Raw genomic sequence first — 20,814 nt, 5'->3', positions numbered from 1 at the left:
AAATCACTGTCATAAGTTATTTACTCTAAGTATCCATGAGTTTTACTATCTAGAATGTTAGAAGTTAAGAACACAGATAACCTCAAAGTCTAACAATACCACATTCTACTTCACTAAGTCTGCTTAACTTAAATTTTTAAATAATTTATTATTGTACTTTGATGAATATCACATATTTTAACTTATTATCACATATTTTAACTTATTATTGTACTTTGATGAATATCACATATTTTATTTTATATATTTTCATTTATAATCAGAGGGTATCTTTTCTTAAAATCTTTGTGAAATTCTTTAAGAATGCTTAGGGCCTAAATCCTGGTTTCTCTACAACAGTTTCAAGCAAATCATCACTTCAATCTGCTTTCCAGCCAAGGAACATGCCATTTATTTTGTCTAGAATGTTCTTTTTCTGCTTTTATTCCTCTGGAAAACAGACCCTTAATTCTCAGGTCAAATCTCTTCTATATGCTCTACACTGTTCAAAGTCATTCCCTTTAACCATTGTTCAACATAGAATAGGATTAAAATGAGAATTTACTCATAATCCCCAAATCCTTTTTCAGATAATTGACAGTGGACCCCAAAAATTCAACTCAACCAGTGTGCTCTTTTTAATTTTCATACTTTCAACTTCAAAAATCATTTGTTTGTATTTGTTATAAATTTCTGCATAAGTGTTATTTGTTAATAACCCTTAAATTATTGTTCACTATAATATCAAATCAAATAAAAAGTAGTATGATGAAATTGTAAGAACATTAGAACAAAGCCCAGGGTTTAACATTTAATAGTGTCATTTTAGCTCTTTATTAGACTTGCAGTCTTCTCTTTGAGTCCAGTTTAAAGTGCCTTGATATAAGGATAGCAATATAGGCTTAAATCAGAAGTGGTTATGGCTAAATTATCTGAAACTATAATGCAATATACAAATAGTAGTTATTTATAATCACTAAATTCCTTGGGGAAAAACTGGTTCCTAAGTGTGTGCTGTATTTTAATATTGCAAAAGATATCAGAGTACTTTCAATGCTAACTGAAATGAAAGGTCAAAGAAATGGTTCACTTAACAAGTACCTTCTGAGAGCCTTCTAAAATTGCACAGGCATAATTATAGGGGTATACAACAGTGAACAAAACTAAATGTCTACCTTTATGAAATTAATATTGTAGGTGGGAGGAAAATAAATAAATTCAATACATATAAAAGAGTGATAAATGCTAAGGAAATAATGAAATAGCTTCATGAAACTTACACCTAAAGAGTAAGAACAGAGACACTAGGGACCTGGCTCTGTAGCACTCCAATATTAGGAACAAAGAATACAGATATCCACAAGAAAACTGAGAAAGGAGAGCTAGCAAAGTAAAAGGAAGTCAAGCAGCATTGGAAGCCAAGAGGAAGCCCAATGAAGTGTCATGGACAGTAGGGATAGTGGATCAAATATTACTGAAGATATAACACTGAATAAAAAATGAAACTGCTTTTTCCTTCTGGCTTATTTCACTGAATATAATTCCTTCTAGCTCCATCCATGGTGCTGCGAATGGCATGAGTTTGTCTTTTTTGATTGCTGAATAATATTCCATTGTGTATATATAACACATCTTCTTGATCCAGTCATCTATTTTGGGACATTTGGGTTGTTTCCAGGTTTTACTTATTGTAAATAAGTGCTGCAATAAACATAGGTGTAAAGGTGTTCTTTTGAATCATGGTTTTTGTGTTCTTTGGGTAGATCCCTAGCAGTGGAATTGCTGGGTCGTATGGTAGCTCCATTTTTAGTAGACTGAGTAACCTCCAGACAGGTTTCCATAGTAGTTGGACCAGTTTGCACTCCCACCAGCAATTTAGAAAAGTCCTTTTTCACCACATCTTCGCCAACATTTTTTGTTGCTTGTTTTTTTGATATGTGCCATTCTTATTAGTGTAAGGTGGTATCTCAGTGTTGTTTTGATTTGCATTCCCCTGATTATAAGGGATGCTGAACATTTTTTCATATGCCTGTTGGACATTTGCATTTTCTCTTTGGAGAAATGTTTTTTTTATGTTCTTCTGCCCATTTCTTGACTGGATTGTTTATTTTGTTTTTGTTGAGCCATGTGAATTCTTTGTAAAAGAAAAGTACCGGATGGTTTCACTTATAACAGGAATATAGAGGCACCAAAAAGACATCAGTGTAAAAAAATAATAACAGTACAAAACACAACAAAGCAAAAAACAGACAATTATAAATCAGAGACATACTGCAGGGAAGGAGGTAGGAGGGGATCAGAGGGAGGGAGGGAGGAGCACAGAGGACTGAGGTGATGGTGCATGGGTGCCTTGGGGAAGGAAATTCTATGGGGACTCAATCTGAGGAGGTGGGGGAAGCAAATATTGTTTAAAATTAAATTAAGTTAAATTTAAAAATAAATAAAGTACACAAATATTTTAAATGTTAAAAAAATGAAACTGTTGTGGATATACACTCAAGAGAATTGAAAGTAGGAACTTGGAAAGACATTTGCACACCCCTCTTTATCATAACATTATTTACAACAGCCAAAAGGTGGAAACAAACCAAATGTCCATCAATGAATGAATAGATAAACAAAATAGATAAGCAAAATAGAGAATATATATGTATATATACATATATATATACACACAGAGAGAGACACAAAACACTATGCTAAGCTTTATAGAAAAAAAATTTATAGAGACAAAATTTGCCAGGGTCTAAGGATAGGAAGGAATGGGGAATTACTGATTGATGAGCACAGAGTGTTGGTTTTGCAAGATGGAAATGGTCTCTATAGATGGTGGTGAAAGTAATACAACAATGTGAATGGATTTAATGCCACTGACCTGTACACTTAAAATGATTAATATGTAACTTAAAATCATGGTGTGCTTTGCCATATGTTTTTAAAGTTCATGAAACTAGTATCCATGAGAGAGCTGTCAGAAATCATTATTTCATGTGCTTTTTTCTAAATTTCACTTGGAAAGAAAGAATAAGTAGCATTTGAGGAATAAAAAGACTTGCACAATAATGTCCTTAGTGATCTTAAACATAATAGTAAGAAATCTGAAAAAAAAAAGAAAGTTATTCAATATGTAGATGAATAATCAAATTTTGGAATATCTATGCAATGGAAAAGTGCTCAGTAACACAAATGAACCAAGTACTATAAATGTGAACAACATGATGAATGTCCATGTGGAACAAAAGAATTCTTAAGCTCTCCCCCACCAAAAAAAAAAAAAAAAAAAAGATAATGCTACTTATATAAAGTACAAGATAGACATCATGTCATGTATGATGCTGAAAAGCAGAACACTAGTTTTCTTTTTGGTGGAAACTAACTGGAAAAGGAACAAGGGAACATTTGGGAGTATTTTGTTATCTCATGGGAGTGTATATTTGTCAAAAGGTTTCTAATTGTACATTTAAAATTGGTCCATTTCACAGTAATTTATACTTCTATTGAAAAAACGAGAAAAATGGAAGAGGAGGACATTGAGACAGAAAGTATAGACAACTCTTCAGAAGTTTGCTAAAAGGGATTCAGGGAAAGATGAGTGGGTCACAGAATAATTTTGTTTTGGCTTTAACTGAGAAGTACTGCAGCATGCTTACATGCTGGTAGGTCTGATGGAAGGGAGAAAAGATGAGAACTAGGTGATGCCCTAAAACAGAAATAAGAGAATCAGATTTCGCACATTGTAAAGACTGTTCTTATGCAGCAGCATGAAGACTTCGCCTTCAGTAACAGCAAGAAAGGAGAAGCGTGGCTACCCAAGCAGGTGAGGCCGGGAAGTGTATGAGAGCACCAAAAGGTTTTATTCTAATTATTTTTTTATAAGGTACATACTAGCAGAGCAGCTTTGTTCTCACACTGTCCACAAACTTTCCCTCTTATCTTGGAATTTTCACTTTCAGAAGTACTTGCCATTTTATAATTAAGTGGATGTTTCACTGTCTCTGGAAGGAAAAGAAAAAGACACAGAAATAACTTTCAAATATAATGTTTAGTTTTTTGATTGACAAGTCTAATCTTACCAGTACACTGGGGAACCCAAAGTTCCTCTACCCCTCTTTAACCACGGGCCCCATCTAGCCACCCATATGCAATCTGATTAAACTTCACTAACTGGACATGTAAAATTAGCTAAGTTAAAAACTACGTTCTTAATGGAATTTGTATGGCATTCTTTGTCATCTCTGGATTAATCTGAAGTCCACACAGACCAACTTCTAAACTTTTATATATTACATATATAATAAATATATAAGATCTCTAAGTTAATATAATACATGTCCAAATATAAAATTAGGACATGCTCTACCAAATCACCTTAACCATTCTAATTAATTGTGCTTATTCTCTACAAAAAAAAAAAAACAACCTTATTTCTATTGGATTAATTAGCAACACAAAATTGATTTTTGGCTTTTGGTGCTGTCAAAAATTTATTGAAGTATAAAGCAATTTATCAATATTCTTTTAATTTCCTAGAGTACAATTTCAATTTGTAATTTTAAACTGCCAGATTTTCTTCCTAATTAACATGTTATATTAATAAATTTAAAGAAGGGTGCTATGAAAGGACTTATTTTTGAAAATCGCTATTATTATAATCACATTCTAAGTTGATTATTTTTACATAAAATAAGGCTTACTCATAAAATAATAAAGTGGTTTTTGACTATCAAGCATCATTCTGGGGTGAGAATCTTTATACTGCATGAGCAACTCCAGCACTTTAATTCTATATATAATTTGAAAGTAAAAGTACAGAAATTATATCTTTAGCATTTTGTAAGAGTAGTGTAGAGTTTACCTTGGAGCTGCTGCTTTAGAAATTTTAATTTCACTTTTCCAGCAGAAAACTGTATTAATGAAATTAATAAAGATATTAATAAATATCCATTCTGTTATTCAAAGAAAATTTAAGTTACCAGAAAAATATTAGAAAGTCATTAACATTTTGGTGCAGCTTGAACAAAACAAGCTGATTTTGAAACAATATAAAATTAAGGATATCATTTTAAAGTGTACATCGACCTTATAATTGAATTAAAATGAAATTCATGAAGTGAAAAGAAATTGTGGAAATATATATCAACCAGATTTTTATATAATTCCACAAATTATTTATAAAGCAAAAATTATAATATACCATCATGAAATGATTTTAGGAAATTACTAGTATTCAAATATTGCAGTTACAGTAATTCTTTTCTCTTTGCTCCAATATTTGTGCAGACTAAAACTAAACTGACTTTTGACTGAACTGTTTACAGATGTCAATATTATTATCTTATTTGCCCAATTTGTAGAACCATGTTTAAGTATCATGTTATCAAATGTATCAAATATCAAATACATTATTTGTGATCCCTGACTTTCTCAACTTGTAGCCAAACAAAATCAGTAAATAAAATTGACAATAATCACTTAACAATCCTTGGATCTTAAGATTTTAAGAAATAAAACAGGCTTTTAGATGCACATACTTGCCTTCATCTTATTAAAAACCAACATTTGAAGTACCCAGATGAGCATGGAGGATGGTGTGCATTTACAGAGACACTATCAATTTATGCCTAGTTTGCAATTTGCAATATTCATACTCAATTGCCCAATTTATACATAGAATATTAGAACAATGATTGCCTCTGTATCTACAGCAGTCATTTCTGAAAATGTAGGTTTTATTTTTCTCAGTGAATCTTGTGGTTTTGTTTCAAAAGGGCATTTGTTGTCCATGTTCTTTAAATAGCTGCTCAGATGCTATGTACCACACACAGCAAAAAAGGATTGAAATATTTTTTTATGTGACTCAGATTTATATTTAAATAGGTAGTGTTATAAAGTTACAGATAATTTAATCCCATTCTTCATATATGTTATTTAATGTTATTACTTTAATGATATATCTGAACCGAACATCAGTACTGTGGTTACAGGATACCTGTGAAGAATGGATTTATCTATCTATCTATCTATTTATTTATTTATTTATTTATTTTAGAGATTTATTTATTTATTTATACAAGCACTGGGTACAGTCAGAAGCACGGGAGGCTGAATTCACCAGAGCCAGAGCAGGGAACAGAACAGGCAGAGTGACGAAATACACTGCTGAGGGGAGCAGTCAGCGGACGCAGCAGGAGAGGTCTGTCATGCCATGTGTAACCCTCGCAGGAGGCCGGGGATCGAACCGGCACTGCAGAGGCTGCGGGCAGCTTCACAACTCAGCGCTCAACCGCTGCGCCATGGGTGAGGCCCGGAAGAATGGATTGAAATGCCAAATTAAACAGAACCCATTATTAGGGACATTTTATAATTTGTTGTCACTGTTGCAAATAACATTTTTTCTGCTTTTTGAATACAGTCATTTTTACCGCAAGTGATTAAAACTTCATAAAATTATTTCAGTGAACAAACTGATAGCTGCTTGAAGGGTAAAGGAAGATTGCTCAGGCTTTTGTGCTGCTGGCCTTTGGGGCTATCACCTGCGGCTTTGAATGCAGGAGGCGCTTTGGGAATGTGCATTTCTGATGATGGACACCTGGAGTATGGTGTGGGTATGTGTAAGTGGGCACATCTGAGCCTAGAGACTGTGCATAGATGGGCAGCAGAGGACGGTGCAGTGGAATGCTGCAGAAAGATGGCAGAGCCATGGCTACTGGAGGAGGAGACCCCTGAGAGCCCAGAGAGAGTCAAGATTTGCCTCCAGGTTCCCCATGCCTCTGCCTGCCTTGTATCTGTTTGTCTCACTACAAATGGGGTAGAAGGATGATTAAAAACCTGAAAAAGCCACTGAGGGCTCCAAGATTCTCCTTTACCTGTCTGCCTGGATCCATAGAGAATCAGCTCTGTGCCTTCCTGCCAATACACTGCTATATTTAGGCAAACAGAATTCCCTCTTTAGTATGATTTTATCTCTTTGAGAAAGAACTGGGCATGGAATAGGTTTGGGTGACGGATATTGTAGCGGCAGCAAGGCACAGAGCAGGTTCTCTATGATCCAGGCAGACAGGTAAAGGAGAGTCCTGGACCCCTCGGTGGCTTTTCAGGCTTTTATTGAGCTTTTGACACCATGGGTAATGCAGCAACCAGGTACATGGCAGGCAGGGGGGGCAGGTGTCAGGAGGCCCCCCGGGCAAATCTTCACTCTTTCTGGGCTCTCTGACGTTCCTCATGGTCTATGCTTCTCTGCTTCTCCTTTGCTGCTCTGCTGGTTCTGCTCTCATTGTGCTGTTGCTCTTTCTCATTCTGCTGGTATCTTCTGTTGGCGTCCCTGTGACACTGCCCTTATAAGCCCAGTCTCAGCCCAGGTATGCCCACCTATGCACGCCTGCACCCTACTCCAGGTGCCCACCATCAGGCATGCATGTAGGACCGCAGGGATCCACCATTAATAATGGTGGGAGGATAGAAAAGCCTGATAATTTTTCACTTACCCTACAGATAAACACAAAACACATACACATCTATGTACATATATGAATATAGGTATATGCATATGCATGTATATACAAAACATCAGGAATTTAATATGAAGCCTATACCTTATTAACCCTCTTAGCCTCTAGCCATAGATGTTGAAAGGGCACCACCAGGGGCCAGAGAGGCTTAGCAATGTCATAGACATGTCATTTGGCCATTGTGTTCAGACTGTGCTTTCATCTTCAGTCCCACTGGCATTCAAATAGACCCCCAAACTCTGTCATGATCCAGGCTGATGGGATACTTTATGCCCAAAGTATACATTAATAGGACCCACCTTTCTTAAGACACTACCTCCTCCACATAACTCTCCTGAGTAGCTAGCTGTTTCTACTCCCTTCGCTCACCATGACAGAAGAAAGCTCCCCCACCCCCGTCCTCTTCAGACCTATTTCCAGATACTCTTCTGTTATGATCATTCAGCAAAGTTGCCTCCACTGAAATTCCCCTCCATCCACTTACTGCCTTTATCAATACCCAGGATACTCTCCCACATGAACTTCAGCAATCTTTTCAATATTTCTCTCATCACATTTGTAGGCGATAATTGTGGAGACTTCAATGTCCATGTTCACCTGACATAAGAACCCTCCAACATGCTAACCAATGTGAACACCCAATTGCCTCTTCAGTCACTCCACCATTATGACCAAACCCTGAACCTAAGTGACATTTTATATGGTGTAAGGGCAGGAATGGGCCACTGAGCAGGTTTTCTGATCCAGCAAACCAGGTAAAGAAGGAGTCCTAGAGAGTCCTCAGTGGCTTTTGCAGGCTTTTATTGGGATTTACCAGTACATGGCAGGCAGGGGTGCTGGGGGGCCGGGAGACTGACAGGCCTCCCAGCCCCCAGCAAGTCTTCACTCTTTCTGGGCTCTCTGGTGTTTTCTTGTGTTCTCTCTGTTCTCCTGCTTCTCCTTCTCTCTCGGCTTCTGCTGGCATCCCTGTGAAGCCGCCCTTAAAAGCCCAGCCTTAGCCCAGGTGAATCCCATCTACACATGCCCACACCCTACTCCAGGCGCCCGCCATTAAGCATGCATTCGGGACGGCAGTGTTCCGTCATCTATCCTAATGGCAGGAGGGCAGAAAATTCTGATACTTTTTACCTTACCCTACATGCGGTTACACTTTCAAAATGGCAAAATCATAACTTTGCAATGCTCGCCACAATCACCTCACCTCCTTCTTCTTAGACCTCTCGTAGTCATCTACCATTATAATGAAATAAGGCTGACTGGGTACCCACAAATCTATGCTAAATACCACCTGTAGGTTAAGTGAAAAAATATCAGGCTTTTCAGCCCTCCCACCATTGGCATTAGTGTGTACCCCTGCAGTCCTAGATGCATGCCTGATGGCAGACATCTGGAGTAGGGTGAGGACATACATAGGTGGGCACACCTGGCCTGAGGCTGGGCTTAGAAGGGCAGCTTCATGGAAACCAGGAGAGGAGAGCAGAACCAGCAGAGCAGCAAAGGAGAAGCAGAGACCGCAAGAGAATTCCAGAGAGCTCAGAGAGTGAAGACTTCTCAGGGACTGAGAAGCCTGCCACCCTTCCGGCCCCCCAGGACCTCTGCCTGCCATGTATGTGGTAAAATCTCAATAAAAGCCTGAAAAAAACCACCGAGGGCCCCAGGGCTCTCCTTTACCTCTCTGCCCTGATCATAGAAAACCTGCACTGTGCCTTGCTGGCACTGCACCACCAGTGGGTCCTTATGATTCTTCAACAATTCATTCATTAATTTGCTGCTAAACCTCAGTCATCGTTGTCACAATGACTACTCCAAACCCTCCCCATTCCAAAAAGCTCAAATTCATCCCATTAATCTGGGTAGATGATCTTGCCTTCAACATTACTAAGAATGTTGAAGTTTTCTCATTAATATTTCCCCAATGCAACCTTTAAGAATTGAACTTTACCTTCATCTGTTTTCTCTGTCATCTTTCTTGTCTCAGAGAAAATATGTCCTCCCCTGGTGTAAGGCCTTAATGAGCCACCACTTCAAAGACCACAATCCCAACAATCTCTAATTCAGTTCTTTTATCTTCCACTACAGAGTCCTTCACTTGGCTACTAACTGTCTCACATCAACTGCAACATAGTCTTCACTCATTGCCTCTTTAATTTCCTTCTAATCACCTGAACTATTTTTTACATCAAATAATAACCCAATGATCAAATCAGAGTCAATATTTTAAAAAAATTCTAGTTTTCCATAAGTACACATTTTTTACTGAGATTTTTGGGTTATATTACAATTGGTTTCACCTATACTACCTCACACATTGCTCAAAACTGCAGTAGTTGGCAAATATAATCACACATGTTTACAATTATGGTAACAGGTTCAGAAAGGTTAAGTGAGCCCAGAGCTAATGAAATTAATCAGTATATTAATCTATGTACTCTAGCAGAAGGCTTCTTGATCTTGGTACCATTTTTAGGTATGATGTTTTAGGGCAATTATTTTTGTGTGTGGGCACTATAAAGTGCATTTCAGGATAGATAGCAGCACCCCTAGCCTGTAGCCACTATATAGCATTGGAACAAAACATCTATCAGTGGCAATAACTAAAAATGCATCCAGACATTGCCAATTGTCTTCTGGTGGGATGACATTTGCCACAGTTGTGAAATATAAGGCAAAACCTATATGTAATTTTTTTCACATTACAATACATTGGACAATGCTGACTTCATATTTTCTAAAAACATCCATTGTTACATTTGTCTTCTATGGATTATATGATGTTGTTCCTACTCCTGCCATTTTTACCTTCTAAGACTCCCTTTATTGATGCTTTCACCGCTGAAAACCTGCATTCCAAATGTTAGCCTTAATGCTTCACCTTGAGTGAGTTATTTAACATCTTTGATGTTAAATTACTTCAACTGTGCAACTGGAAAATAACAACTGCCTTAAGTGATATGAACACTTAATGAGATAAAACAAGAAATACTAAACTGTTGACTGGTATAAATGATAACTTATAAAAAGGATGGTAAGTATATATGAAAGTTCTCTTTGCCACATTCCTGGAGTGTTATCCTTCACACCTGCACTACCTTGAATTTTACAGTTTATACCTTCCTTCTTTTTTTTCTAAATTCTCAGGGAGTACATTTACTCTCAGTTTCAAATAACACATTGTAGCGGCAGGAAGACACAGCGCAGGATCCCTATGACCTGAGCAGACAGATAAAGGACAGTCCTGTAGCCCTCGGTGGCTTTTTCAGGTTTTTATTGCCATTTTACCAGGTACATGGCAGGCAGGAGTGCTGGGGGCCAGTAGGCTGGCAGGGCTCCTAGGCCCCGGCGAATATTCACTCTATTCGGGATCTCTCGCGTTCTCTCGTGGTCTCGTTTGCTCTCTTCTGCTCTCTTGTACTCTGCTGGTTCTCTTCCCGTTTCTCGCTTGTTCTCCTTCCAGTTCTCTTCTGGCTCCATTCCTCTGGCGTCCTGGCCTTATATGCCCAGTCTCATGGCTCAGGTTCGCCCACCTTTGCGGGCCCACAGCCTACTCCAGGTGTCTGCCATCTGGCATGCATTTAATCTAATGACATGAGGGTGGAAAAGCCTGATACATTTTACTTACCCTACACACATGAAAAAACAAAACTCTTCATCTCCTGTATTTGCTAAAATGTATTCACCAAAACAAACAAAAAATAAGTTTAAGGTAAATTATTTACTAATTAACTTGAAAGGGAGGATCTTTTCACAACATATACATATATCAAAAGATATTGCAACTTGTAATATCTTACAATTTTGCCAAGTATACCTTAATAACTCTGGGGAAATTAAAAATAAAAGGGAGGGATGTAGGGATAGAGGGAGTGAGAGAAAATGAAAGAGTTAATTTTTTTTTAAAGATTTATTTTATTTATTTATACAAGCACCGGGTACAGTCAGAAGCACCGGAGGGTGAGAGAATTCACCAGAGCCAGAGCAGGGAGCAGAACAGGCAGACTGATGAAATACACTACTGAGGGAAGCAGCGGGTATGGCAGGGGAGGTCTAAGCACCATGTGGGACCCTCACTTGTGGCCAGGGATCGAACTGGTGCTACAGAGGCTGCGGGCAGCTTCGCAGCCCAGCGCTCAATCGCTGCGCCACTGGGGAGGCCCGAAAGAGTTAATTTTTATGCCAAAACATTTTTTCCAAATTCCTTCTTTATTTCATCTCTTAGCAAATCCATCATGGAATACTATAGCTTATATTTTCCCTCTTACTTTCCTTTGTCACATTTATTGATACATATTTTCTTTTACAGTTCTTGTTACATTCTAAGTCAGACTCTTAAAATGATCTCTAGATTATTTTATTTTTTAAAGATTTATTTATTTATGCATACAAGAACTGGGGTACAGGCCAGAGGTGCGGGAGTGAGAAGATTCACCAAAGAGAGTGAGGAGCAGAACAGGCAGATCTACTGAAACACACTGCTGAAGGCAGCAGAGGGCAAGGTAGGAGAGGTCTGTTGCACCATGAGTGTTGCTCCCTGGCCAGTAGGGAATTGAACTTGTGCTGCAGGGGCTGGCAATAGCTTGATAGCCCTGTCTTTAACCCCTGCGCCACCAGGGAGACCCTCTAGATTATTTTAATGGCCTATCAAATACTCTCTCTACCTCTATACATGTTAGCTACAAAATAGCATATATGCAAACTTAAAGGAACTCAAGAAAATATCAGAGTAGGGGAAAAAAAACATTTATTTGTATGTATATCATCCTTGGTTAATTTCCTTATTAATGAAAATTACAATGCACTTGCTATATTAGCAAACTAATATGTATATATATGCATTGTGTTTATAAATAAATAAAAAGTGCATGTTTAGAAGTCCATGTTCAAAATATATATATATATTTTTTTTTAAAGATTTATTTATTTTTATACAAGAGCTGGGGTACAGGCCAGAGGCGCGGGAGGGTGAGAGAATTCACCAGCAGCAGAGCAGGGAGTAGAATAGGCAGACAACAGGAATACACTGCTGAGGGGAGCAGCAGGAGTGACAGGAGCGGACTGCTGTGCCATGTGGGACTCTCGCCAGCTGGCCAGGATCAAACCCGCACTACAGAGGCTGTGGACAGCTTCACAGTGCGGCGCTCAACCCACTGCGCCATCAGGGAGGCACAAATATATTCTTCTTTACTTTCATGGTACAACCAATAGAAAGGCCTATATCAAAAAAGAAAAACAAAACAAAACAAAACAAAAAAACAGAAACAAGTGTTGGAAAAGTAACCCTCTTATTCTTCTGGTGGGGATGTAGATTGGTCTAGCCCCATTGGAAAGCAGTAGGGAGGTTTCTAAAAGTAAATGAAAATAGATCCACCATACAATACAGAAATCCCTTGATATGTATCAGAAGAATACAAAAACACTAATCTGAAAGGATATATTCATTCCTGTGCTCACTGCAGTAACATACATAATACATAAGTTATGGAAAGCATCTGCCCGAGGACAGATGAGTGGACTAGGAAGATGTGCTACACACACACACACACACACACACACACACACACACATATAATATATTTATATATATATATATATATATAAACAGTCGGACATTACTCAATTAGATTTCAAACCATCAAGCAAAGGAACAGAAAAATCTAAACCAAAAACAAATCCTAGAAATCTGACTGTAGAATTGACCCTGCCAGAGGGCAAGTGTGGGGGGAGGGGAGTCAAAAGGGGAGAGCACTCAAAGGATGATGTTGGAGGACTATGGGTGTCTTTGTGGTCAGTGTTGTGTGGTTACATACAAATGAAGTTACATGCAGTGTGGCAATCCAATGTTATCTCAAGAAAAGATAACACAATTAAAAGGTAAAATAAAAAATCTTCATATCTGGGGACAGAAAAAATGTTATATCTATTGATATTGGAATGATTCTGTTACTATTGAAAATGCCATTTGTATTGACATTGTAATGACCCTGACTGAAGGAAAAGTGGGGCAACCGAGACAAAGCAACTTCTCAATTATGCTCAGTGAAATAAGTCAGAAGGAAAAGGAAAAATATCAGATGGCTTCCCTTATAGGGGGAACATAGGGAAACTGAACAAGGGGTCAGAAAAACAAACAAGACAAAACTAGTAGACAAACTATAAATCTGAGACATATAGCAGGGGACGGGTAGGGAAAGGAAGAGAGGTCAAAACAGGGGATGGAAGGGCTCAAGAGACTATGATGATGGTTCCCAAATGATATGTTGGTGGGAATATTTTATGGGGATTACACCTGAGGGGAGAAATCAAACACTGTGCAAAAATGAAAATGATGTAAGAATTTTCTTTTTAAAAAAGCAACCATTTGTTTATGAAGATGCTGATAAAAGTAATGCAAGAGATAAGAAAAAATAAAAAAGTATAAAAATTTATCTTGCAGAGAGACTCCATCTAAATCAAAATTAACAAGCAGATTTATTAATATGTCTGTGAAAATGTCTGTGAAATATGCTGTAGAAAAAAAAGTAATAAAAGTAATGCAAGAGATAAGAAAAAATAAAAAAGTATAAAAATTTATCTTGCAGAGAGACTCCATCTAAATCAAAATTAACAAGCAGATTTATTAATATGTCTGTGAAAATGTCTGTGAAATATGTCTGTAGAACTATAGGCACTAGATTTGGATAATTTGAAATGCTTATGGATTCCATGCATAAAATCCTATATCCTCAGACTTTTGTAAGAATCACTAGGGACTTTCACTTTGAGAGATTCACATTGTGGCTCTTACATTTGGTTTGAATCATAATTAAAACCTCTCTGCTTTGATGGGTGAAAGCACTTTTTTATTTTATTTTATATATTTTTACATCATTTTTCATTTTTGCAAAATGTATGCATTTTCATTGTAGTTATAGTCCGAATACAATTCCCACCCGCCTTGTTTTGATCCTACTCCCTTCTCTCCCACCACCCCCAGTAGTGTGGAGCTGGAAGGGATCATGCTTAGTGAAATAAGCCAGAAAGAAAAAGAAAACTACCGAATGGTCTCACTCATAGCAGGAATTTAGAAAACCTAAATAAGGGACCAGGAAAAAGGCTTATCATAATAAAGTAAAAATCAAAATCAAAAAGCATTTCTGAAATCAGGACCTCATATTACAATTACGTACTATCTTTTCTTTTATAGTGTTTCATATGTCAATTTTCTTATTAGATGAAGATCTTGAGAACAGGGATAACTGATTATAAAACAAGGTATATAATAAGTGCTATTTAAATATACAAGTCAATAATCACAGTCAGAATTTTTAATATATATCTACAATAACATCTGAATCATGGAACACTATTTTAGGAAGATAATGAAAACTAGAAAGTGGATTATAAAAATCTTAATCCAAAAATTAAACCAACATATCTTAGTAAGAGAATAACACTCAAGAATAAAATAATTGCTTTTTAATCCTAAAGGGTTAAAAATACTGTGAAAGATATTTGCAGGTGCCAACTGGACTAATAAAAATTTAATGATAGACATATAAAAAAACTATACAACTTAAAACTTACAAAGTCACAGATCTTGTACAAATGAATCCAGAAGCAAACAGTTTTCTTTCCATAAAGACACTCATCTGACTTTAATCTTAAATATAGAATAATGTTATATTTACAATATACCATGCGATAAAGCAGTTCTATAGTTACTAAACCTGGTTTTCCCCCCAGGGATATCTTTGCATATGGAATAAACAGCACTTATATGAATGATAATTATTATTCAAATAAAATATAAACACTTTAAAGAAATATGATATAATAAAAAGGGAGAAGAAGTCAATCATTTGTTATATCAAATAAAATCACCTTAACATAGGATTATGAAAATCCTACTTCATATATTTGAAACTAAACTGAGCTGAATGAAAAAAAATGTTTTTAAAAAATTCAACAGGGACCTCCCTGGTAGCGCAGGCAGTTGAGCGCCGCACTATGAAGCTGTCCGCAGCCTCTGCAGTGCCAGTTAGATCCCCGCCGGCCTAGGAGCAACCCCAGGGCAAGCAGACCTCTCATGTCTTGCCCGCTGCTCCCCTCAGCAGTGTATTTCATCAGTCTGCCTGTTCTGTTCCACGCTCTGTCTCTCGTGACTCCTCTCACCCTCCTGCGCATCTGGCCTGTACCCCAGCTCTTGTATAAATAAAATACATCTTAAAAAAATAAAATAAAATAAAAAATAAAAAATTCAACACTGGGTGAATTATTAAAAATCTACTTGCAGATAAAATTACAAAATATATCTGAATAAAAGTGACATATTAACATAAAAATAATCATAATTTAATAATATACAAGTTATTAAAAGTTATTAAAACAAGCAGAGTAAGTCCTGAAGTATAAAAAGCAATGTAAGATCTGAAAAATTAATTGATTTCTTCTTGCTTAATAAATTACTGACAATCAAATGGTATTTTCTTACCTTAATAACATTTCCTTTATTTTGTAACATCATGTGTGATTGAGTACCCAATTTTCCCACTTGTCCAGATTTCCAGTGATACCCATTTGACCTTCAATATATATAAACAAAAGATAAAATGTAATTACTAAATGCATTTCTCCTTTTAATGAAAACAAATAGATTTTCCCTGCTTCCTCAAACAGAAATTCAGTTGCTAATATGTAACAAGCTACCACAAAATGAAAATGAAATATCAATATAGCCGCAATGTCCTCAGTTATTCTAAAATACAGCTCTTTTGAAACTTTTGGGACAAAACAAATAAAAGTGAATGTCCAAACACAGATGAAGATATCCAATGCATAGACATGTACAAAGATGTTAAGACAGCTTTACTGAATAATAATTGTTTTCTTACTTAATTTCTTGCAGTTTTAAAAGCTAAGGGTCTGGGGCCTCCCCGGTGGTGCAGCGGTTGAGCGCTGGGTTGCGAAGCTGCCTGCAGCCTCTGCAGCGCCGGTTCGATCCCCGGCTGCTCCCCGGCCACCGGAGGAAAGTCCCACATGGTGCGCAGACCTCTCCTGCTGCCCATGGCGTGCAGACCTCTCCTGCCGCCCGCTGCTCCCCTCAGCAGTGTACCTTGGTCCTTCTGCCTGCTCTGCTCCCCGCTCAGGCTCTGGTGAATTCTCTCACCCTCCCACGCTTCTGACTGTACCCAGTACTTGTATAAATAAATAAATAAATCTTAAAAAAAAAAAAAAAGCTAGGGGTCTGCAAATGTAAAGAGAAAGATGAGGAAATAAAAATCAAAAAATATTTTAAGCAGATTTACTAAGCGATGAAATCCTTATTAAGACTTCAGAGTAGCTTCCACATTGAAGGTGCAGAAATTGTAAAGAATGCAAACTGTTTGGTTTTACAGTTTTCAAAGCACCATTTTTTGGATCCCCACAAATTTTTTTAAGTCCACAAGGCAGGTAGTTCAATTCCTATTAAAATAATAAGACCAAATCTTGCTCAAAGTCACACAGACAATAAATAACAAAGTCAAGATTAGAGACTGGATTTCTCACTGACCAGGGAGTGGTAGTTTCTCATTCTGATTATGACATTTACTATCTATATGAATAGAAAAGTATTTGCTCTGAAAACTCAAACTTTAGAACATTTCTTAAAAACATGTGGGAAAGTTCCCTTAATTAAGGAAAATGCACTCTTGGAAGCTGACTTCATGAACCCTGTCTCCCAATGTACTCACAATTCATTGAGACATACAAACTATGTCCAGAGTAATGAAGGGTAAAACAAAAACTGGCCCTTGACTCACTAAAAGAAGCAGCAAGATACACAATAAACTGTCTCCTGGAACATTCATAACTCCGAAAATGCATTGATTGAACAATTTGCAGGTACATACCTATATGAGTCTTGCATATTTTTCAAACAGATTCTAAAAACAATGGCCACTGAAACTGTACTAAATGTTTGAATTCACATGTATGTTCCAGAAGACACTTAATAGGTGCTTGATCATCACTTTGAGCACCAAACAAAAACCAAACACAATATGCAAAGATTCTGGTATTACTTAGTGCCACTAAAAACACATGAAACATGCTGTTTCATTCTCTGTAAGCGAAGGTTATAAACACTTAAGCGAAGGTTTATTAGGAATACCATTTCTCCAATAGCTACCAATATATAAAATGCACATGTACTTTGACCTAAAATTACACAGATAAGAGTTCATCCCCCTGATAATCTTGCAACATTTAAGTGTGTGTGTGTACATATACAAATGTGTGTATGAATGTATTTGGAGAGAAATATATTCACGGTGGCAAATAAATAACATATAAAAATACTTAAAACTTAATAAATACTTAAATAATAAATACCATTATATTCCACAAAGAAATACTATATCACCACTAAAAAACTGAAGTCAATGAGTGCTGATATATAAAGAACACTGAGATGTATCAAGTAGAAAAGTACAATGTGATCAAATCATATATTTTTATAGGTAACCTCATTTGTAAAAATATGTCAGATACACACACACATAAATACACACACACGGCTTATACAATGATAAACTATTTGGCAGAAAAAAATTTAATTGTGCAGAGGTAGTGCTAAAAAATGGACTAGGAGTTACACTAGAGCTAAGAAGTGATTATTTTCACTGTTCTAATTCTTGTATATGGCTGCCCCCAAAATTCTTTTAATAAATAAAAACTAAACATAAATTGGCAATCTTATGAGCATGAAAGGCAAATTCTGTATTGTTGTCCTAAACCACCCAGACAATAAATGTTTCAGAAAAATAATGTGTAAAGAAAAATAAGAAAGGGCCTCCCCGGTGGCACAGCGGTTGAGCGCTGGCTTGCGAAGTTGCCCGTGGCCTCTGCGGCACCGGTTCGATCCCCGGCTGCTCCCCGGCCACCGGAGGAGGGTCCCGCATGGCGAGCAGACCCCTCCTGCCGCCCGCTGCTCCCCTCAGCAGTGTACTTCCATCCTTCTGCCTGCTCTGCTCCCCGCTCTGGCTCTGGTGAATTCTCTCACCCTCCCGCGCTTCTGACTATACCCAGTGCATGTACAAACAAACAAATAAATAAATAAATAAATAAATAAATAAATAAATAAAATACATGCCTCTTTAAAAAAAAAAAAAAATAAGAAAGTGTATGGCCAAATAAAGTTCAGAGGGAACAAGAGTAATGCAAAAAGCAACATACTTTACGTAAGAGACAGAAAACGTAGGAGACATTTAATATTGCTTATTCATCAAAAGAGGCCCTAGGTTATTCATTCAGGACCAGTCTTAGAAGGGCAATAATATGTATATAACAGTCCTTCTTAGTTTAATACCCTAAAATCATCTAAAAATGTCACCCACTGTCTTTCTTCTTTTTCTTTGCTCCTTGTTGATTGAAATTCTTGTAGTTTCTTTTCCAACTCTTGGTTCTCCAATTCTAATCGGACTTTCTCCGTTCTTAGTTCTTGAGCATTTCTGAGGAAATTAGATTTAAACACACAATATTCATTTAGGGCAAGCAAACACACATGGTAAGATAATTCGATACTTTCCACATGGTTTCCAGCATTTTAAGTATTTTCTTTGTACTTCTTTGAAGTATGGTCTCTTAATTAGCATTTGACTTCCTTTAATATCCTTCTTCAGCAAAGTACCTCTTCACATCTTAGATTTTTGCTTCCTATTACAATGCTAGATATTTAAAACAACTCACTTTATATAAATGTATGGTTTATATGCACAGGTATTTATTAAAAGTGATGTTAAAATAAGGGTCCTTTTCAGTATAGACAGAATTCACATTTTCACTGAAATGATCATTTTGGAAAGCTTCAATAATTTTTAACCTTCATGTCATGTATATATAATACAAAAAAAAATTTTAAAAAGCAAAGCCTGCTTGGGGCCTATTAGTGAGAAAGCACCTATTAAGGGCTTTCTTATAAGAGCCATCAAAAGGATTAAATGGGAACTGAAGCAAGCACCACCTATTGTTTTCCATGAAAGAAAGCAATAAGAAGAGAAGTTTTTGAGAAAAAAGCAGAGCCCTTTTTATGTGCAAAAGATTTTGATAATATCTGAAACTTACCAAGCTTTTGACAGTAGACACCTGCATTTTACAATTTTGCTCCTCTATCAACATTAGTCACTGACTTTTTCCCCAAGATCTAAGGCAACCTAGTTCTCTATCATTTATTATCTATCATGAGTCCAATCTCTTCTTTATTATATTAATACTTTACTATAATTAAGTAGCATAAGCACCCATGGCAAGCTGCCAATGGACATCAGAAATAGGCATTCATTTAAAGAGGTGGTAAATAATCACTGAAGAGCAAGTCTCCAATAACACACAATCCAAGAAGGTATATGGAAGGGATAAGAGGCCATGGTGGTCTAGAAGGTCTGGAGATGCTTGCAAAGATATTGAGGGAGAGGCATTATTTTCACTATATTCATTTAAAGAAGTATTTCAGCAACGTCTACATATAAGCACTGTAAAAGGTGTTAGAATATGAGATACAATGGAGCTCCCAGGACATAGAAGAACAAAGAGAAATATGAAAGTAATTGAAATATAGTGAGCTGATGCCCTCCCTGGAAAAATACCTGTGCACACAGAACTAAGACCAAGGGGCTGTAGGAAGAGTTCTAGAGAAAGGGAAGTCTCAGCCAAGAACTAAGAATGAAAAGTCTTAGCCAGTCAAAGGGAGATGGTAAAAGTTCTGTTCCAGGAAGAAAGAAAAGTGTGGGCACAAGTAGAAAAGAATGTTGCATAGGTCAAGAAATGAGAAGTTTCACATGACCAGGCATTAAATGCAGGATGAGAAAAGTGGCAAGAAATGTAACCAGTGAGGTGGACAGTTACCAAATCAGAAATAGCTGTGTAGGTCACAAAGAAGAATTGAGATTTGTATTCAATGAGCAATGGATATTGTTAAAAGGTTTTAAGAAAATTGATCAGACTAGCATTTTAAAAATATCACTCTAAGAGAAGATTAGAGGGTGCAAGACTGAAAGCAAGGCAATAAGTTGGGACACTGTTTCAGGAATACTAATAATAGAGAGATTATGTGGGTCTGACTGGCTAGAGATAGTGGAAAGAAAAAAAAATGGAGCATTTAGAAAATATTAGGAAATAAAATTAACCGAGCGTGGAGACTAGCCAGAAGAAGGTAACTGACGTAGGAAGGAGCAAAGAAGGAATAAGACAATATTCCTCAGTTTCCTCACTTAAGCAATGAGGACAGTGATACTGTTTCCTGAACTGGATTCATTTAGGGAGACTGGGCACAAAGTTCCAGGTCAGTTCCTGAGCTGTTCTCCCTGCACAAAAT

The 20,814-nt window shown here is 36.9% G+C and overlaps 1 protein-coding gene across 4 annotated transcripts in view; it reads right to left on the bottom strand.

The window, feature by feature from the left end:
- ZBBX (zinc finger B-box domain containing) overlaps positions 1-20,814 on the bottom strand; it is a 184,481-nt gene that overhangs the window by 152,701 nt on the left and 10,966 nt on the right. For 3 of the 4 annotated variants that reach the window (XM_054700724.1, XM_037525753.2, XM_054700726.1), the window contains exons 3-6: positions 18,839-18,952; positions 15,955-16,045; positions 4,835-4,883; positions 3,865-3,974 (exon numbers count right to left, since the gene is read on the bottom strand). In XM_054700724.1, coding sequence (XP_054556699.1) covers positions 3,865-3,974; positions 4,835-4,883; positions 15,955-16,045; positions 18,839-18,952 — 364 coding nt within the window. The remainder of the gene's footprint in view (positions 1-3,864; positions 3,975-4,834; positions 4,884-15,954; positions 16,046-18,838; positions 18,953-20,814) is intronic. The other variant, XM_054700725.1, reaches the window with a different exon arrangement.

Source organism: Talpa occidentalis, unplaced genomic scaffold, assembly GCF_014898055.3.
Source record: "Talpa occidentalis isolate TD23 unplaced genomic scaffold, MPIMG_talOcc4v2.1 talOcc4.4, whole genome shotgun sequence".
NCBI classification, from domain to species: Eukaryota; Metazoa; Chordata; class Mammalia; order Eulipotyphla; family Talpidae; genus Talpa; species Talpa occidentalis.
This window is presented reverse-complemented; position numbering and strand designations above follow the sequence as displayed.